Source organism: Amblyomma mixtum, chromosome 2 (genome assembly GCF_055824585.1).
Source record: "Amblyomma mixtum isolate Tamu chromosome 2, ASM5582458v1, whole genome shotgun sequence".
Lineage (NCBI taxonomy): Eukaryota > Metazoa > Arthropoda > Arachnida > Ixodida > Ixodidae > Amblyomma > Amblyomma mixtum.
The window spans coordinates 279126682-279150518 of record NC_143013.1 but is presented as its reverse complement, the minus strand read 5'-3'; the positions used below and the strand labels follow the sequence as shown (position 1 = coordinate 279150518).

At 50.6% G+C, this 23837-nt stretch overlaps 3 protein-coding genes across 4 annotated transcripts; all 3 read left to right on the top strand.

The window, feature by feature from the left end:
- Window positions 1–4767: 4767 nt before the first annotated feature.
- LOC149364115 (uncharacterized) lies at window positions 4768–7431 on the top strand. Its single transcript, XM_089570034.1, has 2 exons — window positions 4768–5464; window positions 6925–7431. The coding sequence occupies exons 1-2, from the start codon at window positions 5336–5338 to the stop codon at window positions 7225–7227; spliced, it is 432 nt and encodes a 143-aa protein (XP_089426160.1). The 5' UTR covers window positions 4768–5335; the 3' UTR covers window positions 7228–7431.
- Window positions 7432–8556: 1125 nt separating this feature from the next.
- On the top strand, window positions 8557–10505 carry LOC149364114 (uncharacterized). The gene is made up of 2 exons (XM_089570033.1): window positions 8557–9155; window positions 10050–10505. The coding sequence occupies exons 1-2, from the start codon at window positions 9036–9038 to the stop codon at window positions 10323–10325; spliced, it is 396 nt and encodes a 131-aa protein (XP_089426159.1). The 5' UTR covers window positions 8557–9035; the 3' UTR covers window positions 10326–10505.
- A 2865-nt stretch (window positions 10506–13370) lies between these two features.
- LOC149364113 (uncharacterized) lies at window positions 13371–21894 on the top strand. 2 transcript variants are annotated; one of them, XM_089570032.1, is made up of 2 exons: window positions 13371–14436; window positions 16016–16528. In XM_089570032.1, the coding sequence occupies exons 1-2, from the start codon at window positions 14311–14313 to the stop codon at window positions 16232–16234; spliced, it is 345 nt and encodes a 114-aa protein (XP_089426158.1). In that variant the 5' UTR covers window positions 13371–14310; the 3' UTR covers window positions 16235–16528. The 2 variants fall into 2 exon arrangements, with proteins under 2 accessions (XP_089426158.1, XP_089426157.1); XM_089570031.1 differs by lacking the exon at window positions 16016–16528 and adding an exon at window positions 21398–21894 and having other exon boundaries at window positions 13372–14436.
- The last annotated feature ends 1943 nt before the right edge of the window (window positions 21895–23837 follow it).

Sequence of the window (23837 nt, the reverse complement as noted above, 5' to 3'; positions counted from 1 at the left end):
CTTGGGCCGAGTGGAGGACGTGAACCGGTATTTGCAGCTTCTGCTGCCTGTCGGGTGGCCACCTTTGCAGACGATACATGAGGCTTGGCACGTGGGCGGTTGGCCAGCTGGAGGAGCGTCATGTGCTGTGCCACAGCGTCGGCAGGTTGGTTTTCGTGGGTGGGGGCACACATCCGCCCTGTGCCCTAGCTTCCGGCAGTTGAAGCATGCCTCCGGCCGGCTTTTGTAGGGGAACACCTCAAAAGTGAAGCCGAGATACCTCACGTAGCGGGGTAGCTTGGCATTAGCGATAGTCACCACGAAATGTCGTGTGCGGCCCATGCGGCGTGCAGCGACTATGGGGAGTTCGGGGTTTCGAGCTTGGAGCTCAGCGAGGATCTCAGCGTCGGTCTCGTGACTGTAGGCTCTGTAGATTATTCCTCGCACGGAGTCATCGGGGGCTGGAGCATACGTGGCTACCAGGATGGCGTTGGAGTCAATTGTTAAACTTTGTATTTTAACATACAGGAACGCCCGTTCTTTGTCCGGTGTGCTGATGGTGACAGTGTTGTTTGTAGGATGGACGCGGACTTGGTCGGCGGTTATTGCAAGGCGGCCGTCGATCTTGGCGGCGTTGTAGATGGCCATCGCCAATTTGGCCGGGCCGACTGCGTTGAGGTCGACGGTACCTTGAGGTCGGACTAAACGACGACCACTTCCTCGCCTGCCTTCAGAGGATTATGAAATCGCACAGCACACAGGTGACTTTTGCGTTCCGCCTCCATCGAAACGCGGCCGCCGCGGTCGCGTTCCAACCCGGGTACTCCGGCTCGGTAGACGAGCGCCTTAATTAACCACTGAGCCACCGCGGCGGGCGACAATTTGTTTTTCACATTTTTGTAGCGAGCACTACATTGGCCGTATTCTCGCCGTTTCGCTGTGGCCGGTGGCCACACCGCAAGCTGAGCCGTTGCCTAGCAACCGCCGCAGCTGGCAGCGTCGCTCGCCGCGCCATCTGGCATGACGTCAGAGGAGGAGCCGGTGAAACCACGTTGCAACAACAGAGGAGGAGCAGGCGTTGCATCGTATATATATATACAGAAGGGGCGGCTCGGTGGGATTCGTCGGCAGATATGGAAAGTGAGTCGGAGAGGCTGAAAGAAGCCAGGCTTCGTCGACTGGCCCCCTGGGACAGTGGACACCTCAGTCGCGCTTTAAGCTACGAAAACGATGAAGAGCGGCAGCTTCGCAAGCAAAGGCGCATCGCGGTTTAAGCTACGTGGCGGTAGTGACGGATCTGCGCTGCATGCGTTGGGATTGACACCGCGTGGCAGAAACGCGGCGTTGAAGCCATAGGCCTTCGGCATTCATTGTGTTCATTGGCGTGGGCATTGACAACGTTTTAGGCGCATAACTGCCTCCTTGGGTCAGCGGACGCCGGAATAGCGCTGTGAGATACGTGGGATGGTGAGAGAGAGAGAGATGTGAGCTGCATGCGTTAACGCTGACAACTTTGTGGCAGACACGCGGCACTGCAGCAGTGGGCCACAGACGCGGCAGACCATCCTACTCGGTCTGCTGCAACCGCGGTTGCCACAGATGAGAACATGACTCTTCATGCCTCCTGCTCCGTACGCACTTCACATATCACTACAGCAGAGGAAGTAGGTATTGCTCTCGCGCTCTCCACTTCTAAAGCAAAAGTAGTCATAAGCGACTCACAGCGCGCCATTCTTAATTTTACTCATGACCTTATTTCAGTTGAAGCGCTTCGCGCACTCATATCAAATCCTCCTAAACACCCGACCCTCCTGATATGGGCTCCAGCCCACATGGGTCTGAAGGGTAATGAGGGTGCACATGAGCTAGCTCGGGGCGCTCATTTTCCGAGCAGCTTATCATCCCGTCCCCAACATGCCCGCCTTGGTCAGGAAAGACACCATAATCACTTCACGCGATCTGCTCCAGCACTATCGTCTTTCTCGCCAACTCTATCTAGGTCCGCACCAAGAACTTACAGACAGAGGCCTTCATATGGCGCCAACTCCAGACGGACACTTTCCCCAGTCCCAAAAGATTCCATAATATTTTTACTGAACAGTATATGCCGATGTGTAAACACTGCAATATCCCAGCAGACCTCCTTCATATGGTCTGGACTTGTCCACGACAACACATGCCAACACCCACACAACATACCTGGGAGGCTCGTCTACGCAGCTCTACCCTAGACGACCAACGAGCGCTCATCGGTTTCTAGAGGCTGCCAGAATCCAAGGAGTCTTGGCCGACCCCTAGATCTGGGCCTTCGGCCCCTTGACTGTTTTAATAAATGTTTACCAAATTTGGGTTTGCATCTTGCGATCAACCGTTAACTTCCACCTGCCAGGGTGTGCGCGCTGCCTATCCAGTGTCCGGCACGCACTTAACGTTACAGACGCCAAGCCGCGTATATTTGCCCGATACGCCAAAGCTTTCGCTCTTTAACCAGGTTTAAGAGTAGTTAAACCGTACCTAATTTTTTGTCACTGCTAATTTTAAATTCCTAAGTGTACTTTTCAATGGAACGAAGAAATGCGTTCACTTTATTGTATTCACTAGATGGTGCAAACGCAGCCGGTGGCGATGGGTCGTGTAATAAAAAATCTCTGCCTTTCCCGTAACCGAGAGTAAGCATGAAATGTTTACGGGCATCAGGACGATGCAGAAGCGTACGCGGACACGACGAGACGCAGGCCTGACAAGAATGCATATGCAGCGCGTTCGAAACTGTCTAAAGTGCGTAGAGGCGAAAGCGTTTTCCGTTCCACATTGCCTATGTGACACTGGTGACGTCACCACTGGATTACGCCACACATAATTGATGACGAAGTAATGACAAATTACTAATTAGTGACTAATTACTGGTTACTGACTAAACACTAATTGACTGCTAATTAATGACGCTTAAGCTTCGCCTTTAGGAGTGGAACGCGACAGCGTGTTGTAGCGCTGCCAGACAATCCACGGAACGCCACCACCCGTTCGGCGCGATGCCTTGCCCTTTAAACACGACGCTTTTTGAGGAAAGGAAATGGCGCAGTAATTCTCTGTCATTTTGGTGGACACCCGAACCGCACCGTAAAGGAAGGGAACAACGCCACCACTCGTTCGGCGCTATGAATGGCCCTTTGAACGCAAGGCTCTTTGAGGAAAGGAAATGACGCAGTAATTCTCTCTCATCTCGGTGGACATCCGAACCGCACCGTAGAGGAAGGGAGGAACGCCACCACCCATTCGGCGCGAAGCTACCGGCGCTTGTATGCAGGTCCTGTAGAAGGGCTTAGAGAGTCTCGTTAAATCTCGTACGGTGCCCGGATGCTCTCGTTTCAGTGCCCGGATGTTGGCTCTCGGTCTCGGCGTGACGTCACCACACTGCCGACAACGGGAGCTAAAAACATTTCATGCTTAAAAAAGAACTCGTCGTCTAACCGACAGCATCCTTCCAGAAAGATTTGGTTGGTTGGTTTATGGGGTTTAACGTCCCAAAGCGACTGAGGCTATGAGAGACGCCGTAGTGGAGGGCTCCGGAAATTTCGACCACCTGGGGTTCTTTAACGTGCACTGACATCGCACAGTACACGGGCCTCGAATTTCTCCTCCAAAGAAATTCAACCGCCGCGGCCGGGATCGAACCCGCGTCTTTCGGGCCAGCAGCCGAGCACCATAGCCACTGAGCCATAAGGAAAAACAAGAAATATATTACTTCCTCGACGGATAACACCTGGTCCTCCACTGACCTTATTTCTCTCTAGTCTTTTTTTTTTTTTTACGTCGAAAAGCAGATCCCTTTGATTTCGATCCGTCGTGGTGGCTCAGTGGTCAAGGCGATCATCTACTGACCCGGTTCGAACCCGACCGCGGCGGCGTATATTATGTAGACGTAGCAGGGCCATCGCCCACGGGATTTTACACGGCCGCTATCGTTCACCAGGAAATGCACGTTGATGGACTCTCTTTTCGAGCCCCGAATTCAATGCGAGCCGAGGAAGTAGCGATAGCGCTTGCTGCCGCCCACGCCAATTCGAGAATCATCATTACGGACTCCCGAAAAGCATGTGATCATTACTTGGCAGGGGAGATCTCCCCCTTAGCTGCTTGCATTCTAAGACGGTCTGCCACTGATCCAACACCGAAAAGAATCATTTGGGCTCCTGGCCATCAGGGCTTACGAGGTAATGAGGCCGCTGACGCGGCTGCCCGAGCGCTCATTCACCGGGCTCCTCATCCCAGCTCTTCTGGCTCGGATACTAATCAGCCGCTGCTGCGATTCAGGGAAATAATAACGTATTATAGCGACAACCACCGCCTTTTCCCGGCCACTGCAAAGGGGCTGAGTAAGACGGAGGAGCGAACTTTAAGGCGCCTGCAGACAGGTACTCTACTCTGTCCTGCAATCTTAAAACATTACGATCCTAACACGGATGGGCGATGCCCGCACTGTGGGGAGACCTGTGATATCTTCCACATGGTGTGGGCATGTACACAAAATCCCAACCTCCCCCCTTCCCCTACCCCTTCCAAAGAGGCATGGGAGACTGTCCTCCTCAACTGCTCCTCGCTTGAGTCCCAAAGGGCTCTGGTGAAACGGGCGAGAGACGGGGCATTGTCATGCGATGTGCGGACTAGGGACGCCGACCATGTATCGGGGCCACTCTGGGGCTCCCAAACCCTATTTAAGCAATTAAAAGTTTTCACCACCACCACCGGCGGCCGCGCTTCTATGGAGGCGGAACGCAAAAGGCGCCCGTGCTGCGCGATGTCAGTGCACGTTAAATATCCCCAGGTGGCCGAAATTATTCCGGAGACCTCCAATACGGCACCTCTTTCTCTCTTTCTTCTTTCACTCCCACTTTCCTCCTCTTTCTTACGGCACGGTTCAGGTGTCCACAAAGACATGCGAGACAGATACTGCGCCATTTCCTTTTCTCAAAAACCAATTTACTCATTCATTTCGTTACACTTGGTTTTTTTTTCTGTATCACCGTTTTTTTTTAATCACCGGAAACGTGAAAGGAGACGAAATGAAAACGAAAAGAACACCACTGAGGGAGATGCCCTGTGTCAAATACTCCACTCCTTGTACAAGAGTGCGTTTGTATCCACTACGCACCCTTACCAATCATCCGTCGTGGGTATGTGCCATTCAACCTGAGGAAATCATCATCATTATCCTGTGCCAATACGCCTGAGGACATCATCATCATCGTCATCAAGAAGAAGAAGAAGAAGGCACGAGGCACGCAGAGCGTCTTCCATGTCCCTTCGTCTGTGATCGAAGCTCGCCGCCGCCATCGTTGCAGTCCCGTGCCTCAAGATGTCGTTTGCGAGGCTTCCCTTCAGCCGCACCGAAAGTGAGGTCACTAAAGTCATGGCCATCGAGTCCACCGAAGAGGGTACCGCCGAGAGATGGTTCAGCTCCCGGTTCAAGATGACGGATGCATACGTAAGATTCGAACGCCCATGTACTTGCATCATTTTTGAGCCGCTATGGTAACGTCTAGCAGTGAGCCTGAACCTATCAGGTGTTGCAGCTATAGCGAAGAAGCATAGTCCAGGTGCAGGGTGTATGGGCCACGCAAAGCGCGTGATCGCGGAACACGGGTTGTGTAGTCAGTCGATGCTGTGCCTGACAAAGTGAAAGATTGTAGTCTACACTTAACTGCGTGTTTGATGTAGCGAGCCTTCTAGTCAACTCGCAAAGGCCGGAAGAAACTGGCTTTTATTTTTCCGACTGCCGTCTTTAGTCGACTTCTTAAAACCAACGGCATATGTGCGTCCCCTGAGCTCTAAATGGCATTGTTTTCTGCCTCAGTCCTTCATTCCGAGACAATGTGCCTATACCTGCTAGTGCACAGTAGTGTGTTATTTGGTCCGGCAAGCTCCCTCAAAGCACACCGCCAATTTAGGTGGTCGAAATTTCCGGAGCCCTTCACTACGGCGTCTCTCATAGCCTGAATCGCTTTGGGACGTTAAACCCCATAAAACCGAACCAAACCAAACTAAACCAATTTTTGTGCGTTCAGTGCAAGCAAGAAGCCTCGCTTTGATACGGCCAGAAATCACTATGGAGTTTTGGGACTGCCATACAGCCGTACCGCCGCAACGGTAACGCGCTGCCGTAAGCTCGCAATTCCCGTAGTTACCGTGTTCGCCCTTACGGCGGTGCTGAAACTATTGAGGCTATAGCATAAGAATCCACCGTTTATAAGTATACAGCCAACACCATCGACTGCAGAGAATTTTCTCTCTTAAATATAGGCTAAACCAGCTAGTATCGTTAATTCTGTCTAGGATCCTCACGAGAGCAAAAGCTTGGCTTCCTGAAAAATCGAAAAAAAGGCTACCAAAGCAGATACTGCGTTCTATTCAGAAAAATGAGGCGTGCTTAGCGAAACAATGAAGTGAACTTCACACTTCAAAGCATTTTCTAGACCAAAATGAATGTAGCCACACGAAATTACTATGGTTTGCTCATGCATTTACAAAACTAAAAAAAAAACACACAATTTAGACCACCCAAAATGGCTCTTATGGAATTTCCAGGCGTGGTTATTATTCGGAAAGGAAATCGTTTGCCTAAAATACCTTGCTCATTGGACTCCATTCATTATCATCCTCATTCACCGACTGCTAGCTTCTTAATTATCTACGTCTTTCATTATCTGTTCCCACCCTGTGTTATATATCGTAAACGCCAGGAACCGTATAGGGACCGCAGGAACCACATAAAGAGCTAAGCTTTGCGGTATTCTTCGAACGACAGTTGGGCTGGCTTAAAAATGTTCATTTACAATTAATTTTAATTTTGCTACCCTACCTGTGCGCATTCATGTGGTCGCTGCAGAGGGTAAGCATGGTCATTGCTCGGTGTCGGCCACTGCGATCGAGTGCGCTAATTCGCAGGTCATCTACGTGGTGGCGGCGGCCCTCATCTTGTGGCAGAGCCGTGCCCTGCCTTTCAACGCGCTCTCGAATGGCGGCTACGCGCTGCTCTCCATGCGGTTCTTCGTCGTCCTAACCCTGGTTCTGGCCTGCGTCAACCTGGTCCTCGTCTTCCGTGACTTCCACTCGCAACTCCACAACGAGGAGTACATACCATCAAAAGAACCTGCGAGTGACGCCATGAAGAAAGGCGGAGGCAGAGAGGACGACATGGACAACTTCTACAACTTGTGTCGTTGCCAGGGTTTCCCGCTACCAGGATAGAGTAAGAGCTATCCAGAGTCGGAGGATGAAGAGTCCGGCGGCATGCAAGGCATCGAGCTGCACTTCTAGCCGCTCGCCGCCGATTCCGCGGCGTCCGCCCACGTCGCTGGTGGCAAGTGCCGCTGAGCTTCTCTCGGCGCGCCCATTTGTTTAAAACAAAATGGTACTGCGGAGTAGTTGTAATAAATCTGATTTTGAATTCGATTGATTCACTTCCTCCAGAAATGTCTCTTCTGAAACACTGTCCTGTTCCCTGCTCACTTCAATATATATCGTTTTACACGAGTCATTCTTGTTCTATAATATAGCCCACCGGTCACAAGGGCCGGTTACTTCCTGAAAGATGTGGGCTTACACTAATAAGTACAAAATTCTGCAACAAAAACTCTGACTTGCTGAACGCGGCTCAACTGATCTAAGCATCGGCCTTAAAAGCTTTGTACGTCTCTCCCGATGCAGGCCAGCACAAGGCGGTATCCCGGCTGCCACCCTGGCAGGCGGCAGTAAATGGTTGATCGTGAGAGATCGCTCACCGCTGTCAGCGCTAACGCATAAGCCCACATCTCTCTCTCATCACCACACGCACTACCTATAAGCGCTATTTAAGCGTCCACTGACCCAGGGAGCCAATTATGAGCATTTCCTTTCATTAAAACGATCGGAGTGTAAAACGTCAACGCCAACGCCACTTAACACAAAGAACGCCGACGGCCTATGGCTTCATCGCCGCGTTTCTGGCACAACGTTGTCAATACCTGCAGCCCACATTTCTCAGCACCCCACGCACTTTTTAGCGCGATTCAGGCGTCCACAGACTCAGGGAGCCAGTTATGTGCACTTTCTTTCCTTAAAAAGATCGGAGTGTATAAATATTAACGCCAACGCCAATGAACACAATCAACGCCGACAGCATGTGGCTTCTGCGCCGCTTTTCTAGCACAACGTTGTAAATACCTGCAGCCCATATCTCTTTCTCATCCCCCCACATACTACAAGTGCGGTTTAGGCGTCCACAGACTCATTGAGCCAGTTATGCGCACTATGGTTTTAGCGCCTATGGCTTCAGCGCCGCGTTTCTTGCACAATGTTAATGCCAACGCATGCAGCGCACATCTGTCACTACCGCCAACCGCCGCGGTGGCTCAGTGGTTAAGGCGCTCGTCTACTGATCCGAAGTACCTGGGTTCGAACCCGACCGCGGTGACCGCGTTTCGATGGAGGCGGAACGCAATAGGTGCGCGTGCTCTGCGATGTCAGCGCATGTTAAAGATCCCTTGTGGTCGAAATTTTTCCGGAAACCTCCACTACACCACCTACCACCTTCCTTCCTTCTCTACGGCGCGGTTCAGCTGTCCATCGAGATATGGGAGACAGATACTGCGTCATTTCCTTTCCTCAAAAGCCAATTTACCAGTTTTACCGCCACGTAGCTTAAAGCACGATTGAGGTGTCCACTGTTCCAAGAGGGCAGTTATGCGCCTTCCCTCTGCTTTCCAAGCTCCCGCTCCATTGGCTTCGCAGCTTAAAGCGCGACTAAGGTGTCCACGGACAACGGCGAGAGCAACGGCAACGCCGCGAAACGCAGAAAAGGGCACCAAAGAGCCGCGCTCTAAAAATCGGAGGAAACGACAGCGGAGCCGTAGTGAACAGGAACACCACGAGGCGCGAAACGCGAAGAATGCACCCTGGCCAATCCCCTGCAGTGGGTATGCGCCATTAAGCTCGAGGACAACATCACCATCATCATCTCTTCTCTGTGCCTTCATCTGCGATCGAAGCCCCCCGCCATTGCAGTGCGTGGCCTCGAGATGCCGGGCGCGAGGCTTCTATTCGGGCCCACCGAAAGTGAGGCCGCTGTAGTCAAGGCCATCGAGTCTGGCACCGCCAAGGGATGGTTCAGCTCCCGGTTGAAGAAGATGACTGCATACGTAAGATTCGAATTTTTGTGCGTTCAGTGCAAGCAGGAAGCCTCGCTTTGATACGGCCAGAAATCACTATGGAATTTTGGGACTGCCATACAGCCGTACCGCCACAACGGTATAACGCGCTGCCGTAAGCTCGCAATTCCCGTAGTTACCGTGTTCGCCGTTACGGTGGTGCTGAAACTATTGAGGCTACAGTATAAGAATCCACCGTGTATAAGTATACAACCAACACCATCGGCTCTAGGGAATTTTCTCTCCTAAATATAGGCGAAACCAGCTAGTATCATTGCGTCTAGGAACCTCACGAGACCGAAAGCGCGCCTTCCTGAAAAATCGAACGAAAGGCTACCAAAGCAGATACTGCGTTCTGTACACAAAAATGAGGCGTGCTTAAAGAAACATGGAAGTAAACTTCACACTTCAAAGCATTTTCTAGACCGAAATGAATGTAGCCACACGAAATGACTATCGTTTGCTCATGCATTTACAAAATAAAAAAACAATTTAGATCACCCAAAAGCGCTCTTATGGAATTTCCAGGTGTGGTTATTATTCGAAAAGGAAATCGTTTGCGTAAAATACCTTGCACATTGGACTCCATTTATGATCCTCATTCACCGATTGATCGCTTCTTAATTTTCTGCGTCTTTCATTATCTGTTCCCACGCTGTGTTATATATCGTAAACACCAGCAACCGTATAGGGACCGCGGGAACCACATAAAGAGCTAAGCTTAGCGGTATTCTTCGAACGACAGTTAGGCTGGCTTAAAATGTTCAATTACAATAATTTTAATTTTGCTACCCTACCTATGTGTATTAGTGCGGTGGCTGCAGTGGGTAAGCGTGGTCATTGCTCGGTGTCGGCCACACTACGATCGGGTGCGCTCCTTCGCAGGTCATCTACGTGGTGGCGGCGGCCCTCATCTTGTGGCAGAGCCGTGCTCTGCCTTTCAACGCGCTCTCGAATGGCGGCGGCTACGTCCTGCTGTCCATGCGGTTCTTCGTCGTCCTAGCCCTGGTTCTGGCTTCCGTGACTTCCACTCGCAACTCCACAACGAGGAGTACATACCATCCAAAGAGCCTGCGAGTGGCGCCACGAAGGAGGGAGGCGGAGGAGATGACCTGGATGACTTCGCCAGCTTCTGTCGCTCCCAGGCCTTTCCGCTACTAGGATAGAGCAAGAGCGATCCAGATTCTGATGACGAAGAGTGCGGCTACATGCAAGGCGTCGAGCTGCACTTCTAGCCGCTCGCCGCCGGTTCCGCAGCGTCCGCCGACGCCGCTGTCGGCCAGTGCCGCTTAGTTTTCCTGGCCTCCGAATTTTTGTTTAAATACAAAATAGTACCGCGCGGAAGTTGTGTTGCAATAAATGTGTTTTTGAATTCGATTTGGGTCTTCAAGAAGTGTCTTTTCTGGAACACTGTTTCGTTTCTTATTCACTTCAATATATACCGTTTTGCACGAGTCTGCCTTGTTCTATAATATAGCGCACCGGTCACAAGGGAAGGTTATTTCCTGAAAGCGATGGGCTTACATTAATAAGTACAAAACTGCAATAGAAGCTCTAATGTGACTTCCTGAAAGCGGCTCAACTGATCTAATCCTTGTTCTTGAAAGCTTCGTACGCCTCTCCCGACGCAGGCCTGCACAAGGCGGTATCCCGGCTGCCACCCTGGCAGGTGGCAGTTAATGGCTGATCGTGAGAATTCGCTCACCGCTGTCAGCGCTAACGCATGCAGCCCACATCTCTCTCTCATCACCACACGTACTACCTATAAGCGCGATTTAGGTGCCCACTGACCCAGGGAGCCAATTATGAGCACTTCTTTTCATTAAAATGATCGGAGCGTAAAACGTTAACGCGAACGCCACTTAGTGAACGCCGACGGCCTATGGCTTCAGCGCCGCGTTTCTTGCACGAGGTTGTCAATGCCTTCAGCCCACATTTCTCAGCACCCCACGCACTTTTTAGCGCGATTCAGGCGTTCACAGACCAAGGGAGGCAGTTATGAGCACTTTCTTTCCTTAAAATGATCTGAGTGTAAAACGTTAACGCGAACGCCACTTAGTGAACGCCGACGGCCTATGGCTTCAGCGCCGCGTTTCTTGCACGAGGTTGTCAATGCCTTCAGCCCACATTTCTCAGCACCCCACGCACTTTTTAGCGCGATTCAGGCGTTCACAGACCAAGGGAGGCAGTTATAAGCACTTTCTTTCCTTAAAATGATCGGAGCGTAAAACGTTAACGCGAACGCCACTTAGTGAACGCCGACGGCCTATGGCTTCAGCGCCGCGTTTCTTGCACGAGGTTGTCAATGCCTTCAGCCCACATTTCTCAGCACCCCACGCACTTTTTAGCGCGATTCAGGCGTTCACAGACCAAGGGAGGCAGTTATAAGCACTTTCTTTCCTTAAAATGATCGGAGCGTAAAACGTTAACGCGAACGCCACTTAGTGAACGCCGACGGCCTATGGCTTCAGCGCCGCGTTTCTTGCACGAGGTTGTCAATGCCTTCAGCCCACATTTCTCAGCACCCCACGCACTTTTTAGCGCGATTCAGGCGTTCACAGACCAAGGGAGGCAGTTATAAGCACTTTCTTTCCTTAAAATGATCGGAGCGTAAAACGTTAACGCGAACGCCACTTAGTGAACGCCGACGGCCTATGGCTTCAGCGCCGCGTTTCTTGCACGAGGTTGTCAATGCCTTCAGCCCACATTTCTCAGCACCCCACGCACTTTTTAGCGCGATTCAGGCGTTCACAGACCAAGGGAGGCAGTTATGAGCACTTTCTTTCCTTAAAATGATCTGAGTGTAAAACGTTAACGCGAACGCCACTTAGTGAACGCCGACGGCCTATGGCTTCAGCGCCGCGTTTCTTGCACGAGGTTGTCAATGCCTTCAGCCCACATTTCTCAGCACCCCACGCACTTTTTAGCGCGATTCAGGCGTTCACAGACCAAGGGAGGCAGTTATAAGCACTTTCTTTCCTTAAAATGATCGGAGCGTAAAACGTTAACGCGAACGCCACTTAGTGAACGCCGACGGCCTATGGCTTCAGCGCCGCGTTTCTTGCACGAGGTTGTCAATGCCTTCAGCCCACATTTCTCAGCACCCCACGCACTTTTTAGCGCGATTCAGGCGTTCACAGACCAAGGGAGGCAGTTATAAGCACTTTCTTTCCTTAAAATGATCGGAGCGTAAAACGTTAACGCGAACGCCACTTAGTGAACGCCGACGGCCTATGGCTTCAGCGCCGCGTTTCTTGCACGAGGTTGTCAATGCCTTCAGCCCACATTTCTCAGCACCCCACGCACTTTTTAGCGCGATTCAGGCGTTCACAGACCAAGGGAGGCAGTTATAAGCACTTTCTTTCCTTAAAATGATCGGAGCGTAAAACGTTAACGCGAACGCCACTTAGTGAACGCCGACGGCCTATGGCTTCAGCGCCGCGTTTCTTGCACGAGGTTGTCAATGCCTTCAGCCCACATTTCTCAGCACCCCACGCACTTTTTAGCGCGATTCAGGCGTTCACAGACCAAGGGAGGCAGTTATGAGCACTTTCTTTCCTTAAAATGATCTGAGTGTAAAACGTTAACGCGAACGCCACTTAGTGAACGCCGACGGCCTATGGCTTCAGCGCCGCGTTTCTTGCACGAGGTTGTCAATGCCTTCAGCCCACATTTCTCAGCACCCCACGCACTTTTTAGCGCGATTCAGGCGTTCACAGACCAAGGGAGGCAGTTATAAGCACTTTCTTTCCTTAAAATGATCGGAGCGTAAAACGTTAACGCGAACGCCACTTAGTGAACGCCGACGGCCTATGGCTTCAGCGCCGCGTTTCTTGCACGAGGTTGTCAATGCCTTCAGCCCACATTTCTCAGCACCCCACGCACTTTTTAGCGCGATTCAGGCGTTCACAGACCAAGGGAGGCAGTTATAAGCACTTTCTTTCCTTAAAATGATCTGAGTGTAAAACGTCAACGTCAACGCCAGTGAACACAATGAACGCCGGTGGCCCATGGCTTCAGCGCCGCGTTTCTCGCACAACGTTGTCAATACCTGCAGCCCATATCTGTCTCTCATTACCCTACGTACTATAAGCGCGATTCAGGCGTCCACAGACTCAGGGAGCCAGTTATGCGCACTATGGCTTCAGCCCCTATGGCTTCAGCGCGGCGTTTCTGGCACAATGTTGTCAATGCCAACGCATGCAGCGCACATCTGTCACAGCCGGCACCCGCCGCGGTGGCTTAGTGGTTAAGGCGCTCGTCTACTGAGCCGGAGTACCTGGGTTTGAACCCGACCGCTGCGGCCGTGTTTCGATGGAGGCGGAACGCAAAAGGCGCGCGTGCTGTGCGATGTCAGCGCACGTTAAAGATACCCGGAGGTCGAAATTTTTTCCGGAGACCTCCACTACGGCACCAAGACACACCACCAGCGAAACAAAGCGCAGCCAGGGCTATTGCTTTCGCAACTTACCGGGTTTAACCAAGCTAAGCGTCAACCAATTTTTTAGATCGCAGCTCTTTGGTGCCCGTTTCTGTGTTTCGCAGTGTCGCCGTTGCTGTCGCCATTGTCCGTGGACACATTAGTGGCGCTTTACGCTGCGAAACCAATAGAGCGGGAGCTTGGAAAGCAGAGGGAAGGCGCATAACTGCCCTCTTGGAACAGTGGACACTTCATTCGGGCTTTAAGCTACGTGGCGGTAAAATTGGTAAATTGGCTTTTGAGGAGAGGAAATAGCGCTTTATCTGTCTCACATATCTCGATGGACAGCTGAACCGCGCCGTAGAGAAGAGAGGAAGGTGGAAGTTAAAGATGGTTGGTTTATTGGGGTTTAAAGCCCCTAGGCAACTCAGGCTATGAGGGACGCCGCAGTGAAGGGCTCCGGAAAGGAAGAACCCCAGGTGGTCGAAATTTCCGGAGCTCTTCACTACAGTGTAAAAAACCAACGAAAACGATAGCGGAGCCGAAGTGAAAAGGAAAACACCACGAGGTGCGAGACGCAAAGAATGCACTCCGGCCAATCCCCTGCCGTGGGTATGGGCCACTAAGCCCGAGGACATCATCATCATCATCATCATCATCAACTCTTCCTTGCCCCATCCTCTGCGATCGAAGCCCACCGCCATTGAAGAAGTCCCTGGCCTCGAGATGCGGTTCGCGAGGCTTCCCTTCAGGCGGACCGAAAGTGAGGCCGCTGTAGTCAAGGCCGAGTCCAGTGTGGACGGCACCGCCAAGGGATGGTTCAGCTCCCGGTTCAAGAAGATGACTGCATACGTAAGATTCGAACGCCCACATACCTCGTTTGTGCGCCGCTATGGTAACTTCTATCAGTGATCCTGAACCTATCAGGTATTGCCACTCTAGCGAAGAAGCATAGTTCTGGCCAAAGGAGTATGGGCCACGCATAGCGCGTAGCCTTATAGACAGCGAAGCGCTCTCAACGTCTCTCGTAGTTTGCTCCGCGCTAGTCTACGGTGTCTATCGCTCGTGCAGTCGGCAGCGAAAGATGACGTCAGTCGATGCTGTGCCCTAAAGAGTGAATGAATGTTGTCTATACTTAAGAGCCAGGTTGATGCAGTGAGCCTCCCTGATCGCCTAATCGATAGAGGCCGGAGGAAACTGGCTTAACTTTATTTCTTACCGACTGCCGTGTTTAGTGCACTTAAAAGCGACGGCGCCTGTGCGCCACCTGACCTCTCAATGTCCTTGGGTTTTGCCTCTGTCCCTCATTTCGATACAATGTGCCTATTCCTGCTATACCGCACAGTCGCGTGCTATTTGGTCCGCCAAGCTCATTCAGCGCACACCGGCCATTTTTGTGCGTTCAGTGCATGCAAGAAGCCTCGCTTTTCTACGCTTTCCCTCGATTTTCTAAGTTCATGCTTTTGTACGGCCAGAAATCATTATGAAATTTTGGGACTGCCAGCCAGCCGTACGGCCGTAACGGTAAAGCGCTGCCGTAAGATGGCATTCCCCAGATGGTCGACATTTCCGGAGCCCTTCACTACGGCGTCTCTGATAGCCTGAGTTGCTTTGGGACGTTAAAACCCAATAAACCAAACCAATTCAAGCATTTGCAGTAGTTACTGTGCTTGCCCTTACGGCGGTGCTAAAACTTTTTATTGAGGCTATAGATTAAGAATCCACCGTTTATAAGTATACGGCCAACACCATCGATTTCTGGGAATATTCCTTCTTGAACATCGGCGAAATCAGCTAGAATCGTTTACTGTGTCTAGCATCCTCACGAGACCAAAAGCGTGGCTTCCTGCAGAATCGAACCAAAGGCCACCAAAGCAGATACTGCGTTCTGCTGAGAAGAATGAGGCGTGCTTAAAGAAACGCTGAAATGAACTTCACACTCCAAAGCATTTTCTAGATCGAAATGAATGTAGCCACATGGAATGACTATCGCTTGCTTATGCATTTACAAAACTAAAAAAAAAAGCACAACTCAGACCACCCAAAAGGGCTCTTATGGAATTTCCAGTTGTGGTTATTAATCTAACAGGAAATCGTTTGCTTAAAATACCTTGTTTATTGGACTCCATTCATTATGATCTTCATTCACCGATTGCTCGCTTCTTAATTTTCTAATTCTTTCATTATCTGTTCCCACGCAGCGCTATATATGGTAAACGCCAGGAACCATATAAGAATAACCGCAGGAACCACATAAAGAGCTATAGCTTAGCGCTATTCTCGAACGACAGTTGGGCTGTTTTGAAAATGTTCAATTGCATTTGAATTGAAATTAGCTGCCTTAGCTGTGTGCATTCATGCGGTTGCTGCAGTGGGCAAGCGTGAACATTGCTCGGTGTCGGCCATTGCGATCGAGTGCGGTCCTTCGCAGGTCATCTGCGTGGTGGCGGCAGCCCTCATCTTGTGGCAGAGCCGTGCCCTGCCTTTCGGCGCGCTCTCGAATGGCGGCGGATACGGGCTGCCTTCCATGCGGTTCTTCGTCGTCCTAACCCTGGTTCTGGCCTGCGTCAACCTGGTCCTCGGCTTCCGTGATTTCCACTCGGAGCTCCACAGCGAGTACATACATGCCATCAAAAGAGCCTGTGAGTGACGCCACAAGGGACTGAGGCGGAGGAGACGCCCTGGATGACTTCGCCAACTTGTGTCCCTCCCAGGGTTTTCCACTACCAGGACAGAGTAAGAGCTATCCAGAGTCGGAGGACGAAGAGTGCGGCGACATGCAAGGCATCGAGCTGCACTTCTAGCCGCTCTCCGCCGGATCCCCAGCGGCTGCCGACGCCGCTGTCGGCCTGTGCCGCTTAGTTTTCTCCGCCGCGGCCTTTTGTTTAAAGACAAAAAGGTACCGCACGGAAGTTGCAATAAATGTGTTTTTGAATTCGATTGATATACGTCCTTCAGAAGCGCCTCTTCTTGAACTCTGTTCCGTTCCTTATTCACTTCCATATATCTCGTTTTACACGAGTCATTCTTCTTCTTTGCTATGGCGCACCGGTCACAAGGGCCGGTTATCTCCTGATAGAGGTGGGCTTACGCTAATAAGTACAAAATTCTACAACAGAAACTCTAATGTGGCTTGCTGAACGCGGTACAACTCATGTAATCCTTGGAGTTAAAAAATTCAGGGGGCACTTCGGCTCTAATGTGCTGCAACGCGAAAGCGTTTCGTGGCGCACTGTTTTGTTTTCGTAATGCATTTTTATTTTATTTTTGATTGTTTTTCTTATTTTATTTTTCTCGTTTATTTTATTTATGAAACAAACGCATTCACAAGATGCGCCTTTATTCATGCCCAATCCCTGAGCCTTCCTGGCGGAGTGGTAGCGTCTCCGCCTCAAATGCCAAAGGCCCTGGTTCGATTCCACATTTTTTTTTTTAAAGTAGTGACCCCGAAACGCGGGCACATCTGCCGACACGGCTGCTAACAACAGTATGAGGCATTAAAGGCTTTCGCCTTAAAAACTTCGCATGCCTCTTTGGACGCAGGCCTGCACAAGGCGGTACCCCGGCTGCCACCCTGGCAGGTGGCAGTTAATGGTTGATCGTGAGAGTTCGCCCACTGTTGTCAGCACTAACGCATGCACCTATCTCACTCATCACCTTACGTACCTATAAGCGCGATTCAGGCATCCACTGACCTAGGGAGCCACTTATGCGCACTTGATTTCATTAAACTAATCGCAGTGTGAAACGTCAACGCCAACGCCAGTGGACACAATGAACGCCGACGGCCTATAGCTTCAGCGCCGCGTTTCTAGCACAACGTTGTCAAAAATTCAGGGGGAACTTTGGCTCTCTAAAGTGCTGCAAGGCGAAAGCGTTTCCTGGACACAGTTTTTATTTACTTTTTTATTTTTCAGTTTTTTTATTTTTTTGCACCTTTTCATAATTTTATTGTTTTTATTTTTATTTTCACATCTTAATTTTATTTTTTATTTTTGTTTATTTTTATTTTTATTTTCCTTTACTTGACTTTACCTCTTTTATTTTATTTATGAAGCCCATGCATTCACTATAATAGATGCGCCTTTCTTCATGCTGGAACCTTGAGCCTTTTAAGCAGTGACGCCGAAAGGCGGACGAATATGCCGACGCGTCTGTCAACACGGCTGCCGACGCGTCTGTCGACACTTCTGCCGACGCGTCTGCTAACGACAGTATGAGGCATTAAAGGCTTTCGCCTTAATACCTGGCTCCCACATCTCTCATCAACCCACGTACTATATGCGTGATTCAGGCGTCCAAAGACTCATTGAGCCAGTTATGCGCACTATGGCTTCAGCGCCGCGTTTCTGGCACAATGTTGTCACTGCCAACGCATGCAGCGCACATCTGTCACTACCGCCACCCGCCGCGGTGGCTCAGTGGTTAAGGAGCTCGTCTACTGAGCCGGAGTACCCGGGTTCGAACCCGACCGCGGCAGCCGGGCTTCGGTGGAGGAGTAACGCAAAAGGTGCCCGTGTGCTGTGCGATATCAGCGCACGTTAAAGATCCCCTCTGGTCGAAATTGTTCCGGAGAAGTTCACTACGGCACCCCTTTCTCTCTTTCTTCTTTCACTCCCACATTCCTCCCTTCTCTATGGCGTGGTTCAGCTGTCCATTGAGATATGCGAAACAATTACTGCCATTTCCTTTCCTCAAAAACCAATCTACCAATTTTACCGCCACGTAGTTTAAAGCACGATTGAGGTGTCCACTATTCCAAGAGGGCAGTTATGCGCCTTCCCTCTGCTTTTGGTCTCACAGCTCAAAGCGCGTCTAACTGCCGTTTACAACGCACAACGGCGACGGCGACGCCGCGAAACGCAGAAGCGGGCACCAACGAGCTGCGTTCTGAAAAATCAACGGAAACGACAGCGGAGCCGAAGAGAAAAGGAAGAGAACACCACGAGGCACGAGACACGTAGAATGCACCCTGGCCAATTTTCTGCAGTGGGTACGTGCCATTAAGCTCGAGGACATCATCATCATCATCTCTTCCCCATATATCCATCTGCGAACGAAGCCCCCCGCCATTGCAGTACCTGGCCTCGAGATGCCGTTCGCGAGGCTTCCCTTCAGGCGCACCGCAAATGAGGCCTCCATAGCCAAGGCCATCGAGTCCAGTGTGGACTGCAACGCCAAGGGATTGTTCAGCTCCCGGTTCAAGAAGATGCCTGCATACGTAAGATTCGAACGCTCACGTACTTCCCTCGCTTGTGCGCCGCTATGGTAACGTCTAGCAGTGAGCCTGAACCTATGAGGTGTTGCCGCTCTAACGAAGGAGTATAGTCCCGGTCCAGGGAGTATAGGTCATGCATAAATCGCGGAACACGGATTATGCGTCCAGTCGATGCCGTGCCCGACAGGGTGAAAGAATGTATGTAGCCTATACTTAACTGTCCGGTTGATGCATCGAGCCTCCCTAATCGTCTAATTGATACAGGCCGGAGGAAACGGGCTTGAATTTATTTATTACCGACCGCCATGTTTAGTCCACTTAAAACCGACGGCACCTATGCGCCACGTTAGCTCTAAATGGCATAGCCTTTTGCCCCTGTCCCCCATTCCGAGACAATGTGCCTATTCCGGCTATAGTGCACAGTCGCGTGTTATTTGGTCCTCCAAGCTCACTCAACGCACACCACCAATTTTTGTGCGTTCAGTGCAAGCAAGAAGACTAGCTTTTATACGGCCAGAAATCATTGCGGAGTTTTGGGATTGTCAGACAGCCGTACGGCGATAATGGTAAAGCGCTGCCGTTAGATCGCATTTGCCATTGTTACTGTGTTTGCCTTCACGGCGATGATAAAATTCTCTCTTAAGGTGATTAAGAATCCACCATTTATGAGTATACAGGCAAGAGCACCGACGCCAGGGAATTTTCCCTCATAAATATAGGCTAAACCAGCTAGTATATCGTGAACTGTCGGGATCCCCAGGAGACCGAAAGCGTGCTTCCCTGTAAAATCGAACCGAAGGCTACCAAAGCATATACTGCGTTCTGTTAAGAATAATGAGGCGTGCTTAAAGACACACTGAAGTGAACTTCACACTTGAAAGCATTTTCTAGATCAAAATGAATGTAGTCACATAAATTGACTCGTTTGCCCACTCAATTACAAAACGCAAAAAAATTAGGTGCGGTTTATCTGCTGCTGAACGGTTTGGTTTGGTTTATGGGGTTTAACGTCCCAAAGCGACTAAGGCTATGAGAGACGCCGTAGTGGAGGGCTCCGGAAATTTCGACCACCTGGGGTTCTTTAACGTGCACTGACATAACACAGTACGCGGGCCTCGAATTTCTCCTCCAAAGAAATTCAACTGCCGCGGCTGGGATCGAACCCGCGCCTTTCGGGCCAGCAGCCGAGCACCGTAGCCACTGAGCCACCGCGGCGGCTAACGTGGTTACAGAACGAAAGCTATGGTATATCGGCCACTATAAGCGGCTTGGCGTCTGTAATGTTGAGGGCGTTCCGGACACGATATTCGGAAGCGCGCCCACCGTGTCACCCTGGCAGGTGGCAGTTATAATGGTTGATCGCGAGAGTTTGCTCACCCAATAAACGCTGCGGCCTATTCCTGCAGTGCCGCGTGTCTGCCACAACGTTGTCAGCGCTAATGCATGCAGGCCACATCTCTCTCTCTCTCTCACCACCCCACATACCTCAAAGCGCAATTCAGATGTCCACTGACCCAAGGAGCCACTTATGACACTTCCTTTGTTTAAACACCGGAGAGTCAAACGTTGCCGACGACAACGCCAGTGAACACAGATAGTAGGTGAGTCCTGTAGAGAGGAGTCCCCGCTCCACATAAGTACCGCGGGTAGCCAGTGAACACATTGAACGATGTGCGCTGCATGTGTTGGCATTGACGTTGGAGCAGAAACGCGGCACTGAAGGTATAGGAAGCCAGTGAACACAATAAACGGCCGACGGCCTATACCTTCAGTGCCGCGTTTCTGCTACAACGTCGATGCCAACACATGTAGCGCACATTTGTCACTACTGCCACGTAGCAGCACAACTAGGTGTCCACTGTCCTAGGGGGCCAGTTATGCGCCTTTGCTTTCGAAGGTGCCGCCCTTCGTCGGTTTCGTAGCTTAAAGCGCGACTAAGGTGTCCAATGTCCAAGGGACTCAGTTATGCAGCTTTCCGTTGCTTTCGAAGCTGCCGCTCTTCATCGGTTTCGTAGCGTATACCCAAGCAGCGTTCGTTTCGGCTCCGCTTTTAAGCATGCATGGCGACTCTCGCTTGATCGGGTGTTTTATCCTCGCCGACGGAAGGCTGGCTTTTGGGCTGTCGTCAGTGCGAAACACTTTTTGAGCGGCGATTATTGGCGCTGACGCGGCAGAAGCACGGGAGGCAAATGTGCGGCCTATTGCATCAGGAATCGAAACAGAGGCACAGTTCAGCCATCAGACACCGCGAAATGCTATTGGCTCCCAGCGCCCATGCCGCTATATGGTCGCCCACGAATACAGAGCATCCTTTCGCGGTGTATTCCAATCTGCGATCTGGTGCGAGTTTTCTTGCTCCGCGTAACCGAAAAACGTGTATCAGTGGGCGATTTAAACTGAGTTCTTGAGTTCCTATTGGACACCGAAGCGGATCATGCTCCTTCGCAGATATGAAGAACCGCTCCAGATCATCAATTGGAATGCGCCACTAAACGTCCTTGTTCCGTACATGAGCGCATCATCCGTGTCAGCGCAGCGTGTCAGTCTAAGCATTGCTCGGTGTCGGCTACTACGATCTATTGCTGTCCTTCGCAGGTCATCTACGTGGTGGCGGCGACCCTCATCTTGTGGCAGAGCCGTGGTCTGCCTCTCAACGCGCTCTCGAATGGCGGCTACGCGCTGCTCTCCATGCGGTTCTTCGTCGTCCTAACCCTGGTTCTGACCTGCGTCAACCTGGTCCTCGTCTTCCGTGACTTCCACTCGCAACTCCACAACGAGTACATACCATCAAAAGAACCTGCGAGTGACGCCATGAAAGACGGAGGCGGAGAGGACGACATGGACAACTTCTATCGCTGCCAGGGTTTTCCGCTACCAGGATAGAGTAAGAGCTATCCAGAGTACGACGACGAAGAGAGCGGCGACATGCAAGGCGTCGAGCTGCAACTTCTTGCCGCTCTCGGCCGGTTCCGCAGCGTCTGCTCACGTCGCTGGTGGCAAGTGCCGCTTAGCTTCTCTCGACGCGGCCTTTTGTTTAAAACAAAATGGTACTGCGGAGTAGTTGTAATAAATCTGATTTTGAATTCGATTGATTCACGCCCTTCAGAAGCGTCCTCTCTGGAACACTGTCCCGTTCCTTGTTCACTTCAATATACATATATCGTTATATAGCGCACTGGTCACCAGGGCAGGTTATTTTCTGAAAGAGGCGGGCTTACACTAATAAGTACAAAATTCTGCAACAGAAACTCTAATGTGACTTGCCGAACGCGGCTCACTGATCTCTTCCTTGGTCTTTAAAGCTTCGTACGCCTCTCCGGACGCCGGCCTGGGCAAAGCGGTATTCCGGCTCCTGAAGCCATAAGCTGAAAGCATCGCGCTAGCAGTAGCTCATGCAACACATGTGCACTCCTCCATCTGCAGCTTTCCGGTTCACGTGTGTGCTATCTCTATCGGGAAAACTACCGGGCCTGTAGACCATGAGCTGACCGCGCGATAAGGGCGACGTTGCTGTTATTTCGTATTAGGTGGGTGTGCAGTGCTGGAGCTGGCGATGGACGCAGGCGGAGGTCACGCGGAGGCAACGTTAAGTCGTCAGGATTCCGACAAAATCGGAAGACAAGCTGCAAAGAAACTAGCAATTTGTTTTTCATAACCACAGCTGCCTTCTTATCGTTGATAATATTTAATTCGTTGGCTAGGTTACACTAAATTATTTTGTGAATGTGCTCTAAATGTATTTGCGTTTCGCATTTCTCGTCACTTTTCATTGATAAATTCCTAAATAAACTTGCTAATATAAAGAAGAAACATCTGCATTTGATTCTACCCACTTCACGCTGCAAACGGAACAGGGAACGATGTGCCTCCGCAGAGCTGTGTCCGTACGGGCTTTGTCTGGTAATTTCACCAGTGATTGAAACACTCCCTACCATTTAAATATACCTGTCCAAATCATGTTTTTAGTTGCAATGCTTATTGTTTTGATTAATAGTGATACACTCCTCAAATATTCGAGGGACTATTTTCTGCGTTTCTGTAGCCCTGATTGGACGAGAGAGCTCTACCTTCCGTAGTGCTGCAAACATCTTGTGAGACGAAGTATAGCACTATACTACAAGTTGAGAGAATTAAGCTCACCGCTTTTTAAAAAGAAACAATAATCGCAAGCCGGCATATGTTTTCTCGTTTCGCGCCCTACCGCGGAATACCGCGGAAACCATCGAAGAAGCTGACTGTGCTTACCATGTTATTATAGTGATTATGATCGTGTATGGCCGCTGGAAAGTAAATTGGTAGATTGGTTTTTTGAGGAAAGGAAATGGCGCAGTATTTAGGACCATTTTTTTTTTTTACCTACACTGGCTATACTAGCGTAGCAAGTGTAGCCAGTGTAGGCAAAAAAATTACCGACGATTACGTTACTTCCTAATGCGAAATTTGAGCGCAGCAAATAAGCTGTTTCACCTTTTCGATAGATTGAGGCAAATAAATCGAGCAACACATGTATGCGCTATCACAGAATTTTTTTTTATTTTTCACACGTATTCCTTTAACAAAGACTCCACTAACAGTTCTTGACAGTCATGAAGGAAGCTTTGTGGTCGGAGAAATAGACTGATATATGTTCGACTTGGTACACCAATGCTTGATTCTCAAAGACGAGATCTATACAAGTACCTCGCGAGGTTGTCACAGCCGTGGGACGCGTTACGAGCGAGAGGAACGGGATGTTCTCCCGCATAAGTGTTAGGAAATTGCTGTTTGTCTTTATGTCAACATTAAAGTCCCCCACTACTAACATCGGTGTGGATCGATGGACGGTTAATGCGAGTTGCAGGAAGTGCACGACGTCTTTCGTGAGTGCGGTAGGGGCGAAGTAGGCAGCTACTACCAGCAAGCCGTTGGGCAACTTTGCGGCGCACAGTTCGCCAACTTCATGTGACGTGCCAAACATTTCGACTGGTATTGCAGAGAGACCTGTGCGCAAGTAGATAGCGACTCCCGCCGCTCTGTTGTGGTCTCTGCGAGCACC